Source organism: Mustela lutreola, chromosome 2, assembly GCF_030435805.1.
Source record: "Mustela lutreola isolate mMusLut2 chromosome 2, mMusLut2.pri, whole genome shotgun sequence".
In the NCBI taxonomy this organism is placed as follows: Eukaryota; Metazoa; Chordata; class Mammalia; order Carnivora; family Mustelidae; genus Mustela; species Mustela lutreola.
In genome coordinates, this window is record NC_081291.1 from 113921915 (window position 1) to 113938995 (window position 17081).

The 17081-nt window shown below is 40.3% G+C and overlaps 1 protein-coding gene across 15 annotated transcripts in view; it reads right to left on the bottom strand.

Moving 5' to 3' along the window:
- Positions 1-17081, bottom strand: part of LPP (LIM domain containing preferred translocation partner in lipoma) — a 652084-nt gene that overhangs the window by 244359 nt on the left and 390644 nt on the right. For all 15 annotated transcript variants that reach the window (XM_059163155.1, XM_059163153.1, XM_059163152.1 and 12 more), the window contains one exon: positions 11565-12254. In XM_059163155.1, the coding sequence (XP_059019138.1) occupies positions 11565-12254 (690 nt within the window). The remainder of the gene's footprint in view (positions 1-11564; positions 12255-17081) is intronic.

Here is a 17081-nt window from a genome sequence, read left to right on the forward strand (position 1 = left end):
AATGGGATGGATAGCAGGACTGAAAACTGGATTTCCTCTGGTAAAAATTGGGAATATTTTTATAGTAACTATCCAAATTTTTGTTGAAGATGTTAAGTATAGACCAGGAAAAAAAAAACAAGTAATATCTAACAGATCCCAAATGAATATGACTAGCATTCTTATACCCTCTTAGTCTATATTTTCACAATAATCCCTAAAGGTATGTCCCAAATAAATTTATTGTCTATGGTTGAAGAGATATAAATACACCAAATACTTATGAAGACTGAATAAAAGGGTATCTTTTATCTTGAACTTAGATTAGTGTATAGTTTCAACTGCTTAAATCTTGATAATATAGTATTGACTGAATTTTGGGGTTCAAATAATGCTAAATGTATGTTATATCTCAGAAACACAACTCTAAATTTGTATTCTCCAGACTTCTGGAGCCAAGGGATATTTGATATTTGAATAACTACTATGAGCTAAATGGAGGCAAGTGCTATGGAATGGGAGAATTCTGGACTAGCAGTCAGAAGACCCATTTCTCACCCTATCTCTGACATTTGGTATTAATGGGATACCAGACAAGTTGCCCCTGGACATGATAAAGAGTTTTCCACATATATGAAATTGGTAAAATTTTATATGGGGTTATAAAAATATTACATGTTATTATTTATGTATTTCAAAATAATATTGTAAGTAAGTAACCTTCTGAGGTTAACCAAATTTATTTTCTGAAGAACATTCACTGAGTTCTAAGGATAAAATAGAGCAAACACCATATTCTTTGCCAAGAGTGTATCTAAAAGTTGAGTTTTCCATATTCCTAAATCAAACAGCTAAAATAACAAGTAAATCGTTATTGCTTGGCATTGGCACTTTTGGAAAGTCAACTATTTGACTTTCACTATGGGAACATTTCCTAATACTGTGTGTGTAAAATCTTTAAAAAGTATGTATATTCACCACTAATCATTATACACCAATAATGGGCAAACTTCTTTGTTTGCTGGGGAAGACAACCATAGTCTATCTTCTGAGACAGGACAGCATGAGTGTTTGCAGCTGGCCATTCGGGGGGTAAAAAAATTCTAGAGGGACATTATCATTTAGTTGGGTAGTTCTTTCACTATAGGAATGAAATAGAACAAAGACAAAACAATGGTAAATTGAAGTGAGTTCTCTGAGCTCTATAAATGCAAAAAATTACATATTGTTAGAATCATTTGTTTAAAGTGATTTACTTAATTTTCTACAAAGATTAGGGACCTGGAATATTTCTAAACATCTAAAATGCTGAAGAAATAGGATTAGCAAAATGAATAATATTCACAGACATTTCTTAGTGTATGAGGACATCCATTCTGATGATAAATTTTAGAGTTAGGGGAAGAAGAAATCATGGACTGAGTAAAAAAATCATACAGACCCTAAGAACAAGTCTTTTCACAGGAGGAACAACTATGTATGAGACAGAACAAAGAACACTGAGAAAATAGCAATTTTCTGTGATTAGAGAATGTATAAAACTGACGGGGAGTCTAAGGGTAGGTGTAAGCTCCTTTTGGCAATGACTATCACACCTTTTAAAGCTCCTTTATACTCCTGATCTCATATGTTTTGAGCCAATGCAGAGGAACTGTGGTATAAAAAAGCCAGTTTTACTGATATGTGCGACCTACTAGTTGTATAACTAACTCTTCAAATCACAGTAACACTTCAGGCCTCAGTTTTCTTATCTGTAAGTTTAAGGAATTATGATCTAATAGTTCTAAAGATGACTTCTATGTCTGACAGTTTCAGTAGGCTAATCTAGAGAAGGAAATGCTAAAGATTTATTATTTTTTCCAATTAACATTCTTCAATTTTGTGAAAAACCTTTTCTTCAACCAAAAAGGCCTATCTTCCAAATGTAAGAATTTGATGGCTAGACTCTTATCCACAAAGGAAATAAACAAGTGAATTGACAACTATATGCTGATAAACTGATCAGGTAGAAAAGCCAAAGGAGTCTTAAACAAGCTCGTAAAACTGTTAAATTTAACAATGTCATATGATACAAGGTCAATTAAAAAAAAACTATATAATAACAGCCAACAACTACAAATTGAAACTTTTTAAAAAATATCATTTACAATAGCATTCAAAATGTGAGATGCTTAGGGATAACTTAACAGAACATGTGTAAAACTGTAATACAGTGTTGAGAGAAATTAATAAAAATCAAAATCAAATGAAAGATATACCATGTTCATGGTTTGGAAGGCAACACTGCTACAATATAAACTCTTTTCAAATTGACTTATAGATTCAACAAAATATGAATCAAAATCACAGCAGGCTACTTGTGGAAACTGATAGGCTGATGTTAAAATTTATATGGAAATTGAAAAGACTCAGAATAATCAAAACACTTTCAAAAGAACGAAGATGGAAAATTTGTACTGCCTGATTCTAAAATCTACTATTAAAGTTAGTGATAAAGGTAGTATGGCATTGGCATATATAAATTATTGGAATTGAAGACAGAGTCCACATAGATCTTCACATATATGGCCAACTAATTTTTGTCAAATGTGCCTAGGTAATTATAGCGCTAAATTTACTGGTAAATATTTTTTTAAAATGCAAGAATACAATCTTTGTGACCACAGGGAAGAAAAAATATCTAAGGAAAAAAAGTATAAACTATAAAAGGATAAAAGTGATAAACTGAACTTGATCAAAATTAAAAACTCCTGTTCAGAAAATGAAGCAGCTCATCTCAAAGGAAAAGAAAAGTTAAGTCACAGACCAGGAAGAAATACTTGAAATGCATATACCTAAAGACCCTGACTCAGAATATACAAGGCACCCTTACCACTCTCAGTAAGAATCAACGATTCAGTTAAAAAATGGACCAAACTCAACACACACAAAACAGATAATCATGTCAAAAAATGGGCAGAAGACAGGAACAGATACTTCTCCAAAGAAGACATACAAAGGCTAACAGACACATGAAGAAATATTGATCATCATTAGCCATCAGGGAGAATCAAATCAAAACCACATTGAGATACCACCTTACACCAGTTAGAATGGCCAAAATCAACAAGACAATAAACAAAAAGTTGGAGAGGATGTGGAGAAAGGGGAACCCTCTTACACTGTTGGTGGGAATGCAAGTTGGTGCAGCCACTTTGGAAAACAGTGTGGAGAAACCTTAAGAAATTAAAAATAGAGCTACCCTATGACCCTGCAATTGCACTACTGGGTATTCACCCTAAAGATACTGATGTAGTAAAAAGAAGGGCCATCTGTACCCCAGCTGTATCCCATGCAGCAATGGCCACAGTCGCCAAACTGTGGAAAGAGCCAAGATGCCCTTCAACAGATGACTGGATAAAGAAGATATGGTCCATATATACAATGGAGTATTATGCCTCCATCAGAAAGGATGACTACCCAACTTTTGTATCAACATGGATGGGACTGGAGGAGATAATGCTGAGTGAAATAAATCAAGCAGGCAGAGTCGATTATCATATGGTTTCACTTACCACTGGAGCATAAGGAGTAATATGGATAACATTGGGAGAAGGAAAGGAGAAGTGAGTTGGGGGAAATTGGAAGGGGAGAGAAACCATGAGAGACTGTGGACTCTGAGAAACAAACTAAGGGTTTTGGAGAGGAGGGGGTGTGGGGGGGATGGGTGAGCCTGGTGGTGGGTATTAAGGAGGGCACATAATGCATGGAGCACTGGGTGTGGTACATAACCAATGAATCTTGGAACACTGAAAAAAAATAATATAAAATTTAAAAAATAAAAAATAAAATAAAAAATGAGCCAAGAATTTGATGACACTTCTCAAAAGAAGACAAATGATGGCCAATAAGTGCATAAATAATAGACATCCCACATCATTAGTCAAAAGGGAAATAAATATAAACCATAATCAGATGCATCTATAAAGTATGAAAATAGCTAAAATTAAGAAGACTGACAATAGCAAGACTAAGAGTTGCCAAGACTGAGGACCAGCTGGACCTCTCATACAATGCCAGTGAGAATATAAAATGGTGCATTTAGGAAAAGTCTGTTAGTTTCTTAAGCAGTTAAATGGTTAACCATATGTCTCAGAAATGCTCCTGTTGGGTATTTCACAAGAGAAATAAGAACTATGTCCATATAAAAACTGGCAGATGGATGTTCACAGTAGCCTTACTCATAGTTCAAAATGCAATTAAAAATGTGCCCAAAGGGGCGCCTGGGTGGCTCAGTGGGTTAAGCCTCTGCCTTCGGCTCAGGCCATGATCTTAGGGTCCTGGGATTGAGTCCCGCATTGGGCTCTCTGCTCCTCGGGGAGCCTGCTTCCCCGTCTCTCTCTGCCTGCCTCTCTGCCTGCTTATGATCTCTCTCTGTCAAATAAATAAAAATAAAATCTTAAAAAAAAAAATGTGCCCAAAGTAGTTAATGCCTAAGGAAAATGCAGCGTACCCATACAATGGAACACTGCCTAGCAATTAAAATGAATGACTACTGATATGCACAACAACATAAATGGAACTCAAAAAAAAAAATACATATAGTGATAAAAGCAGCTCTGACACAGGCGTGTATACTATGGTGTGATTCCATTTATATGGAATTCTGGAAAGGAGAAATGTAACCTATGTTGGAACACAGACCAGTTGCCTGGGGCTGAGGGTAAAGGGGACTGAATGCAGCAGGGAATGAGGGGGATTTCTGGGATAACTGAAATGTTCTCGAGATTGTGGTGGGGGTTACACAGGTACGTATGTATGTCAAAGGTTCACTGTTGCATGCATTTAAAATAGACACATTTTACTGAATGTAAATCAAACCTCCAAAGGTTGATGAAAGAATATGAATCAACAAGTTCCATGGACATGTGGCAAGTGAGGAAATAAAAAAGACTGTGTACGTAACAGCATACATGTACACACACATATTCCAGAAGGAATGTAAAATGTTAGCACGGTGGTGACTGTGAGATATTAGCTAACTCCTTTGGATACTGAGCTGCTGATGTGACAGTGCCTGTGTTCCTGAGGTCACCTAATAGGACTTGGTGCAGTAGGTTTGGATTTTGGCATTTTGCTGAATAACCCCATAAGTTTTTTTTTTTTTTAATATTTTATTTATTTATTTGACAGAGAGAGATTACAAGTAGGCAGAGAGGCAGGCAGAGAGAGAGAGGAGGAAGCAGGCTCCCTGCTGAGCAGAGAGCCCGATGTGGGACTCGATCCCAGTACCCTGAGATCATGACCTGAGCCGAAAGCAGCGGCTTAACCCACTGAGCCACCCAGGCGTCCCAACCCCATAAGTTTTAAAGCAGGGTTTTCTCCGTATTTCAGTAGGATGTGGGGAGTTTCTTCAAGCATCTTTATTATACAAGAATGTGTTACGTACTGTGTTAGTTACTCTGGAGGAGACAGGGTCATTCAGATACCGTCTTCACCCCCTAAATCATAGATTCCAGTATATGCTGGGGCAGAGGCTGGCAGAAGATTAGTACACATGACCCTAGTACAGGAAGAGTGTGGAAACTTCCAAAGGAAAGGATGAAATAATGTACAACTTGATCTTACAAAGAGAAGGCATCATAAGAGAGATTAACCCATTACCTTGGTCTTCCTAAGTCACATTAGATGTCCGGCTCTTTTATTTATTTGGGGGAAGGTCTGAGAAAGCCTTGCAGGAAGGTGTTCCATGAGGAAAGCTACAAAGATGAGAAATAACTAGAAAGAGAAGCACTCAGCTAGAAGTTGGGAGGCTTCAAGGGGGAGATGAATCTGGAAATCCAGGCTGTGGTTTCAGTTCATTCCATAACTGGCTGGGAATTTTTGAAGGTTTTTTTGAGTTCTTGTTTGTTTGTTTTTTGTTTTTTAAAGGCAGTTATTGACAAAGGCAGAGCTGTAAGGTAGAACGATTCATCTGCTCACATACATGGGATGGACAGGTGTGGGCAGAGAGTAGAGGTGGAGATACCCATTAAGACGCCATTTCCGTAACTCAGGTGAAACATTAAACACCGGAACTAGGACAGTACCAAGGGAATTTAGATAAGAAACCAGATTTTAGACATTGTGAGGTAGAAACAACAGGGGAAGTTGTACACCGGTGATAGGGAAGCAGAAGACAAGCCCCAGGATGGATGTCCTGCAGGGATGAACAGGGTTCTTCCCCTCTATTTGTTGATCTCATGGCACCGCACCACAAATGCCTGAGCCCGCTTTCATGTCTGCCAGCAAGTAGGGCCACGGGGGAGCCACGGCCAGGGGTTGGTGCTGCCGATGTGGTGCTTCCCACCATCCAAACACCAAAGCATGACAACATGCTGGGCTAACTAGGGGGAAAACATGATGACAATATTCAGAAGACCCACATCAAAACCGTGGTTCTCCCATGAATCTGATATATGATCTACAGAGAGTAAGTCTCAATCCTGAGTTTTTGAACCCTGTGGCCTCTGTGGGGTCAACAACGTACTTTGGAAACTGAAAAACCCTGTACAAAGCGGGGATTACTAATGTTCTCTCAGTGTCTCATCAAGCAACCTCTTCATCTTCACCTCTGTATGTACCCAGGTATTAGCACCTGGCCCAAGGCATCCATCTCTCTGCATCTGCTCATCTCCCACCCTAACCATCTCTTCTTTTTTTGTTCCTTTGATCCTGGAATTGAGAGCTATTTAGTACACGGTTTACCATAAAGGAAAGCTTTCTCCAAAGTCCTGCCATTTGCTTGCAGTTCACCCAATACGGATATCCATCTCTTTTCCACAGTGAAAGTTTGTTCCACATTTTGATACTATTTGAATGTGTGAAATACCACCATAACAACCTTCTCTAGGATTTTCTGAATCGTAACAAAATTATAGATCTTAGGACCCTTTAACATGGACCCTAAAAGTCCACTGCCTTCACTCTCTTTTCTATACCATTAAATATGCCCCAGATTCAAAAGCTAAATGCAGAGCAGTGATCTGTCCTAACTCTGGATTAAGAACAAAAACAAAAACTAAACAAAACAAAAAAACAAAACATAAACAAAACAAAACAAAACAAAAACAACTTTGTGTCGGATTTATTGAAAAGTATAGTTTGCTGATCTCCACACTCTCACCATCATGAAGAGGTTTTCAAGAAGATGTTAACAGCAAATGATTTTAGAATTTAACAAAATCCCCCACTCCAGTAGAAGCCTACCTCTCCTTCCAAGTTTCCCTGGGATGCATAGCATCAGTACTTCTCACACACTGTGAGGCAAATACCATTTTTCTTTAATAAAATGGAGGCTAAGACAGATTAGGTTCAGGACAAGAAGTGGGTATTAAAGCTGACCTGCCCCTGGGTTGTTGTGCACTCAAGAGCGATGACTGGCCTCCAGGTCCTGGCTCTGGTGCTTTCAGCCTGACTCACCTTATCTGAATATTGGAGAAAAGGCACATGGCACCTCATGGGCGTGGGCAGATAATGCACAGGACAAGAGTCTCGTGAACTGCAGGGCAGCTAGCCAATAGGAGCTTTTAGAAAAGAGCCAAAAGAAAAGATTCCACTGTGTCTTTAAGAGGATTTCCAGTGGGAAAGGAATATTTCTCTTATGAAAACTTGCTTATAACAATATTTTTCAAGGAACTCAGCTCAGATGGTCCAGGAAACACATTATGGTCTACTGTAGCATGCAAATTCACTGCTCAGCACATTATGGGAACATAAATATAATCACGATCCCCCACACTTTATAGGTTCTCATACTGCCTCCTTCCGTTCTTTATTTTTTTCTTCTTGTCTCTCCTCTCCTTCTCTTTCCCCTCTTCTTTTATATTGCAGGGAAATCAAAGCAGCTCATCTCAAATATAGGAGAGATTTCATTCTTTCACTTAATAACAACCACCACTTTTTCCTTAATGGGTCCAACATCAAATTCCTCCAAACTTCTCAATGTAACAAAAGATCATTGTTTTAAGATAGGAAGGTCCGTTTTCCATCAGTGATTGAAACAACTGGAAATAAATGAAAGCCAGTGAAAAACCCGAATAGTCCTCCCTTGGCAATTATTTAGTCCTTGGAAATTTCCAAGCCCTCTGCAATCATTAATTAATTAGTGAAGATGTTCTACTTTACTGAGGCTGGAAGCAAGACACAAAGAGGTCTTTCCCCAGGCTGAAAGAGGACTGTCAAGAGAGGAACTGGGATTAGAATTAGGAGCTCACTTCTCCAGCCAGTAGTCACATCAGCAAACCCAGCAGTGGCAATATTGGGACAATAAGGGCCTCTGGGTACAGGTGCAGTTGAATACAGCAGTGCTCTGCCCTAAGAGCAACTGTGGAAAGCCCACCCCTTCAGCCACCAGTGCCCCCACAACACACACAGGAAATGTCTGCAGCTTCCTCGGCCTCTTTCCCCTTCCCCAAACAAAACACAGACAGATGGCGAAATACCAACCTCTAAGCACTCCTCTCTATAATGGCAGCAAAAATACAGGATTTAATTTTCATTTTTAAAATGCACAATACGATGTTAAAATGCATGGCATGGTTATAAATTAAATATTTCCAAAAAATTTAAAGGACAAGAAATCCCCAGATATCCAGAATCTATAATAACGTAGTAGATCATCCTGAATCATGACCTTGTGCCACTAAGAAGGAAAATGAAGTTCTGCGCTTTCTGGTGAGTGGATCATCAAAGCTGATTTCTGTACCCTGACTGGATTAGCAGGGGCAGACCAAATGTTAATCATGTGGCTGCACCTGACATTGTAGATCCAGCTCTTGCAATGGGTGCTGATTTTTTTCTCCCTACAATGCTGGATTGGTTCAAAAGGTGGACGAGGAACTCCTGGCTCAGTCCTTCTCACCAGATGATTCCTTCCACCTAGACATACTTTTGCTCTGGCTTATGTCTGTTTTCCCAGGTGGGATGTTGGCGTAACATAACCTGAGGCCTATCTCTCACAGGAACGTCGAGTTGCTCTAGACAGGGCAAAACGGCATGTCTATATGAGTTTAAGTGTTGATGGCAATTTTCCCAACCTAAACTCTTTTTTTTTTTTTTTTTTAATTTTTTATTTTTATAAACATATATTTTTATCCCCAGGGGTACAGGTCTGTGAATCACCAGGTTTACACACTTCACAGCACTCACCAAATCACATACCCTCCCCAATGTCCATAATCCCACCCCCTTCTCCCAAACCCCCTCCCCCCAGCAACCCTCAGTTTGTTTTGTGAGATTAAGAGTCACTTATGGTTTGTCTCCCTCCCAATCCCATCTTGTTTCATTTATTCTTCTTCTACCCACTTAAGCCTCCATGTTGTATCACCACTTCCTCATATCAGGGAGATCATATGATAGTTGTCTTTCTCTGCTTGACTTATTTCGCTAAGCATGATACGCTCTAGTTCCATCCATGTTGTTGCAAATGGCAAGATTTCATTTCTTTTGATGGCTGCATAGTATTCCATTGTGTATATATACCACATCTTCTTGATCCATTCATCTGTTGATGGACATCTAGGTTCTTTCCATAGTTTGGCTATTGTGGACATTGCTGCTATAAACATTCGGGTGCATGTACCCCTTTGGATCCAACCTAAACTCTTAATCGTCCATAGGATCATTTGTTTTGGTTATACCAAGGTGAGGTAAAGTTGAATAACACCCTTTTTATCTGACCTGGTTGTTTTCAGGTCCTCCTGGAAAAACTCTTCCTTGAAAACTGTAATGTTAATAAAGAAGAAGCCTATCCAGCTTGGCCATTCTGGATAAACTTTACTTACAAAACAAAACAAGGGGCACCTGGGTGGCTCAGTGGGTTAAGCTTCTGCCTTCGGCTCAGGTCATGATCCCAGGGTTCTGGGATCGAGTGCGGCACTAGGCTCTCTGCTCAGCAGGGAGCCTGCTTCTCCCTCTCCCTCTCTGTCTGCCTCTCTGCCTACTTGTGATCTCTCTGTCAAATAAATAAAATCTTGTAAAAAATAAAACAAAACAAAACAGAAAACAAAAAAAAAAAAAGCCCTTAATAAAATCTCTCCGCATGGAGAGATTTTGAAAAGAAGGGCTTTCCAAGAGTAATGTTTCAAAAACATGTATCATTGTAATTTGGAATCTTCATGCTGGAGAATGACGATGGCTGGTCCACTTTCAGTAATGAGAATTCACAAGGTTAACAGGTGCCTCCAGTTACACACAGGTCCTACTGGGAAGGGTTCCTTTCAGCTAAAGAACCTGAAATTCTTTTGGGACATAATAGAGCAGATGCTTTCATGTGAGAATCACGATTCTCACATGAAAAAAAAGTAAAACACCTTATCTGGAGAGCAAGGACCTAACAAATTTGTGTTATAATGTTGAAAATGGGATTAGGTATGTCTGGAAATTGACAATCTCAAATGGGTAAAGGGTTACACAATGGCACATATCCGTACTTCCATAATCCACCTCAACAATTACCATTTAACTTTCAGTTAATCAAGGACTCTGCAGTTTCTGATTTCTCAAAGCTCTAGCTAAAAGGGAGGGCTCAGTTCCAACCCAGTTAATTGGAAACTAGCTTGGTTTCTCCATCACATCCCTTCCAAGTAATTCTCCTTGGCTACTCTTGTCAGGGTGAAAGGAAACATCATCATGTTGGTTCTAGCACTCATGGACAACCCAAGTTGTAGGTGAGTAGGTATGTGTGGTATTATATCTTAGCTTTTCATAGGAAGTAACTGAACGCGTTGACTTAAAAGACATGCATACTTGCAATTAAGTCAAACCACTGTCACAAAGGATTTTTAAAACTTTACTAATATAGTTAAAGCCTGGAGAGGAAGATTCTTCCTAGAGGATCAGTGATGGGGATCAACAAGAGACCAAAAAACGAGTGCCATTATACTGTAGCCCCTTCCCAAAGGAAACTAGATGAGGTGTCTGCAATATCTTGAATCCCCTTGACCTCACCCACCTCCTGGGCCCAGGGCCACTTGTTCTGTCCCAGCAGCCCTGGGCTCACTCTGCTTAAGGCAGAACCCCAAGCACCACCTTGGCTGGGGTTCTGACTGACTTTACCTGAACCCAATCTGACAGCACCATATCTCGTGTGCCCTATACACCACTTCCCTACAATCCTGGGAACGTCCCGCCCCCAGTAAAGTATGAGATACTGCAGAATCTACTCCCTACTCAGAGCCCAAGTAAATGGAACATCTAAGTGGGAGGAAGTTTCTGATCCCCAGAGGAAAGCTTTGACAAACAGGAGACAATAGCTGGATGATAAACTATTTTCCCTTTCTCTCCCTGGTCAGACTATCCTGATCTGTTCATACAGAGTCTTCTGGAAGATGATCCTCAAGACTGAACAGCTGGTTGTACTTGATACTAATCAGTAGCCAGACTGGTAACATACCCCACATAGGATCCCCGCCCCTTTCCTGTTTCACTCAAACTTCTCTGGGACTCTACTTCCTAATGACATAAAAGGAGCACATAACGCTTTTGCATTAGGTTCTGTTTTCTGGGGAGAGGAGACCACGATATATTCTCCTGCAATCCCATCACTATGTGAGCGAGCTCCCTACCTTTTGTTGCAGCGGTGGTGCACACGGTGCTGAAACAGGATCCGTGATGTAGGTCTTCTTGGGACCAGAAACTGGATACATCCCAGGGGGGTTCTGGTTTCCTGTTCCAGAAGGAGTATACCCTTGCTCCCGCTTCCAGGTGTTTGGGTGACCTTGCTGACCATAAGCTGGATCGGTGTCATTTTTGCCCCCATAGCCAGGCCCCGCTGGGCAATAGGCTTCATAATAACGTCCTTGGTTAGGGGCATACCCATACCCGGGCTCAGGCTGAAGTCCTGGTGGTGGAATATAGGCATAATCCATGCCCCCTCGTGTTGAAGGAGGTGGGCACTGCCCAGAAATAGAAACTGGGGGAGTGTTATAGCCCTGGGGTCCTGGGCCTTGGCTGTAAAATTGTCCTGATGAAGGAGCAGCCATATAAAGAGAGCTGGGCTGGGCTGATTTCACCTGCACATTGAAGGTAGGCCTGGAAGGGGTCGATGCCGTCGTATAGGAAGCAGGGACCGGTGGAGGCTGGGGTTTTAGTGTCCCAATTGGTGCCACGGAGATGGGTCCAGCCTGGGGTGCAGGCTGTGGTTTCAATGTAGACTTTTTAGTTGCTGTTAGAGGCGGTTGGTTTGGTATAACCATTCTTTTGTGTCCTGTGACAGGGGTGGAGACTGGAGGAGAGGCTGTCGAGCTAGTAGAGCCCTAGAGTAGGAAAGAGAAAAGGATAAAAATAAAAAGGACAAAGATTACCATCAATGAAAAATAATAACACAGAAATGAACACATATTAGCAACTGCTATTATTATCTTGTATTAACTCTGTAAAATACAAATAAGGCATGGTTCCTGCCTTCTGAAAATTCACAAACACACACAAAAATCAGGTGCATTTTTTCGGTACTAGCAATGAACAACCCCCCCCCCAAAAAAAAATTAAGGAAATGATTCTGTTTATGATTACATCAGAATGGAAAAAAAAACAACAAAACAAAACAAAACAAAAAACCTTAGAATAAAGCTAACCAACAAGGGCAAAAGACTTACAGCGAAAAAGTAAAAATACTGCAGAAATAAAGACATAAATAAATATGAAGACATCCTGTGTTCATGGACTGGAAAACTCAATATAATATAGGTTAATAATACCCAGAGTATTCTACAGATTTAAGGCAATCCCTAGCAAAATTCCACTGGTAATTTTATAAAAATAGAGAAAATTCAGCCTAAAATTCATATGGACTCTGAAGAGACTCTGAATACCCAAAACAATATTGAAAAAGAACAAAATGTAGATCTCATGCTGTGTAATTTCAAAACTTATTACAGAGCCACCAAAATCCAAACAATATGACAGTGGCATCAAGACAGATGCACAGACCCAAAGAATAGGACAGAGAGTCCAGAAGTAATCTCTTGCATGCACAAATAATTTCTGATGAGGGTGCCAAGATCATTTGTTAGGAAAGGATAACCTTTTCAACAAACAGTGCAGAAAACTGGATGTGCAGAAAACTGGAAAAGAGTGACCTTGGATCCTTACCCTACACTATACACAAAAAGTAACCCAAATTTTTAGCTCTAAGTGTTGGAGCTAAAAACTACAACACACACACACACACACACACACACACACACAAGAAAACACAGGGGGAAAAACAAAACTTCATGACATTGGCTTTGGCAATTTTTCATTTTAATTTAACCGAAAACACTAGCAATAACAACAAAAATAAACGAAACAATGTGATTTCAATTAAATTACCCAAAGACTTAGTCACCATTCATCTAAAAGGAGGTACCAGGGAAAGAGAACAGAGGACCGGGCCGAGGGAAAGAAATACTAAAGTGAAGAGAGGTATTGAGAGAAACACCCCCAGCCCAACCAAGATGCTAAATTTTAGAACAAAGTTTCCTGTCAAAGAGTGATTGACCAAAGATAACTCAAACGCTGACTCCTCCTCCTTGTCTATCTGTCCGATTTCTCTTGTAGTCATTCATTCAATTCAGAAACACTTACTGAAGATCCTAGGACTGTTTAAGGACACAAAGATGAAAAGCTCTCACTGCCAAAACATGAGATGTCTTGGTTGGGCTGGGGATAAGGCCAGGCCCGGGGAAAGCCTGGAGATTTAAACTTCCATCCTCGGGCATTACACTATGAGGGATCCGAAAATGTGCCCATGACAGAATGTTTTCATGTTACTCTGAGTTACAAAGATTAGATTTGTTGCTCTAACAAAGGAATGACCACACGCTGATTCTGTTGTTTATTAATTTCCGAGCAAATTAATGTATGCATAGAAAGAGAGAATGCAAGGCCTTCTATTACTCTAGCGTCATTCATCCACACCAAGACACTAAAGATATGTAGCTCGTGGGAAAGACGCTGCTAACTGCCTCTTCATGTCTACTTCCTTTCTTCATTACTCAAAGAATTTCAATTCTATTCAAGGAACAATGTGCCCAACTTAAAATATTTCCCTCGGCTATGTAGTAGATAGGAGTTGCCTTGGGACACAGTTCTGACCAAAAAGATATACGTTAAGCATTTCTGGGAAAACAGACACTCTCCTGATTAAACATCATCCGTACTTTGCCCATTTCCTCTTTCCTGCCTGATATGTGGATGTGGGATCATAGATGGGGTAGCTATCTTGTCCCCTCCATAATATGCAAGTCTTTTGATTCAGACATATAGCTTTCTGGTCATCTACGTTGATCAGGGCTATTTGTTTAACATATAGTGATTCTCACCTGGAGAAGAAAAATCACCTACTGACCAGGGAAGTTTGGGATGAGGGGGGATAACTCGATTGTCATGGTGACTAGGGGACACTATTACCACTGCATGGGCAGACAGCAATTGTCATCATTGTCAAACCCAAGATGGCAACAGTGCTCCTGATGAAAAACACGGATCGATTCTTGGGCCTCATTTCTTCTGTCCACCTACCTGTGAAGTTCCCAGATGTGAGCCTAGGAGGTCACTGGTCCTCTCCAGCATCTCTCCTCTACAACACTCACCACCTCTTGGTTCAAAATCACTGCTCTCCCTCTTTGTCCCCGTGAGCCTCGACAACATGACAGCTCAGACTCTGCTAGCTTCAGATTATGGTTCTGTCCCTTCAGGCTTCTCTCTACTCAAATGGGCCTCTCTACTCAAATTGGCTTACTACCATTTGTGTTGGGATCCCGACTGTTACGGCTCTGATCCACATTTTAGTTGTCTCAAATTCTATTTGTCTACTTTCCTGGGGAATTTGTAATTCTAGGTGTAGTTCTCTGAGTTACAAGAGGCTGTTGAATACAGCCATCTTTTATCCCCTCCCCCTTTTAATACTAGCCTTTCAGGGGACAAACTTGCCAATTACTTTTGTAATTTAAGCAACCTGAGTAATATTGTCTTGGCAGAGTAGCTTTTCCCTTCTGCGTGAAGATGGCTCCAGTAGTACCCAAGAGAAAGAGATTCAATTTCCTTTTCAGCAATGTATTAAAATACATATCCTGAAGAAATTCCTAAATAAGTATGCAGTTAAGATCCTGACATTTTGTAGTAGAAACCACAGTAGAGTCAATTTGAACCAAAAAAAGGTCATTTTTTTTCCTAGTCAACCATGTCAGTCTTAAAAAATGTCAGCATCGATGGAAATGAATATAAGAAGGAATAAAGCTTTTCTTTTCTTTGATGACTCAAGATAAGCAGAAACCCAGAGTTCCTATTTTGAACACTTTACAAACCCAACTATAAATGGAGACAGTGACTGAGCAACTGGGCTAATGACAGGCACACTCTCTGCTGCAGCTGTAACGAAGTCTGCCCCCAGAGCAGATCCTTCAAAAGTCACCGATTTGAAAATGAAAGCCAATGACATGGATAAAGTAAAGCAAAAAGACTTAATGACGACCTAACTCTTTAGAAGAAACTTTGTTCCAACATAATTCTCTTTTTCTTTTTTAAGATTTTATTTCTTTATTTGTCAGAGAGAGAGCACAAGCAGGCAGAGACAGAGAGAGAAGCAGGCTCCCTGCTGGACAAGGAGCCCAACATGGGACTTGATCCCAGGGCCCCAGGATCATGACCTGAGCCAAAGGCAGCAAACTTAACCTACTGAGGCACCCAGGTATCCCCAGTTCTCTTTCTCTTCTTCTTTCTTGATGAACCCAGACCCAGACCCTGACCCAGAAACACACACACACACACACACACACACACACATACACACACACTTTAAACATCCCCTAAGTCTTTGAAGGAAGGCATCAGGGCACAAATTCAATAGCCATCACTTTCTTCTAGGAAATATCTCGCCAGTACAGCTCTCCTCGAGGGATGAGAAGGTTTCTCACAACGTTATTATGAATTCTGCTGTGTATGTGCCGGCATGTTTCTGAGTATTTCCTATATCATAACTACGTTAGTGAAAATAGCACATTTAGCTATATTTTTTCCCCCTGTGATTTTACATTCTTTACCTCATTGGAGGTGGAAGGGGTAAGGAACAAGAATCATTTTAAAGCATATTTATTTATGTTCTTCATAGTTAAAGAAAGCTATGGCAACATTTTCCTGGCCCACATATTCAATTAAATACATAGTGAATCTTTTCTACTTGCTGAATTAGTTGGCACTTCCGAGTATTTATTTTTGGCATATCATTTCTTTTTTGTTTTTGCAGAGATTCTTAAAGTTTTATCATGATTTAACATTTTTATTTTGAAAATCAAGCACATTTTAAAATTATGAATACACACACACACACACACACACACACACACATCCCCTGAGACTTGAGTCTCTGTAACAGTCTTTTTATGGGGTTATTTTTCCATTAATTATTCTCTAAGGATCTTGGACATGTAAAGTTCTGTGAGGTTGATGGGAGAAGGGCAATATCCTCAGATGAGGGTTGCATGTCTCCCTGTCCTGGGAGTTTCTAGTCAGGTGGAAGGGCTAATACATAATCAGTAGCTTTTGAATGGATATTCCCATTACCAGGGAAGAACTGGCTGCGGCCATAAAGACAACAAAAGACTAGGGGTGCTGACAGCAACTCTTATGCTCACCCTGTGGGCCAGGTCCTCGACTTCCTTTACAGCCAAGTCAGGATAACAAGTTACAGTTCCTCAGTGTCTCTCTTGCCTTTGCCCACCCACTCCCTGGACGTGCCTGTGCACACACAGCGCACGCACACAAACACACACGCCCCTACTCTACTCTACTACTATGTCTTCTATGGAAGTCCGCATATTTCTTAGAACCTTGCACTTGACTCCAGTTTCATTTTCCTTTCTTTCTTTCAATAACACCAGGGTCATCTAACATGACTGAGCCTGATCCCCATCTGCAAATGACTGCCTTGTGTTGAATTCTTTTTATGACATTGCACTCTTTGTTTTGTTTTATTTTTTAAATAGGCTTTGCAAAGACTTTCCAGTCTAGCCCCTGCCTCCCTGTCCAGCCACCTCCTTTTTTCCACCACCACTCACATCACACACTCCAGCAATTTTAGGCGTATGCAGAGACTGGAA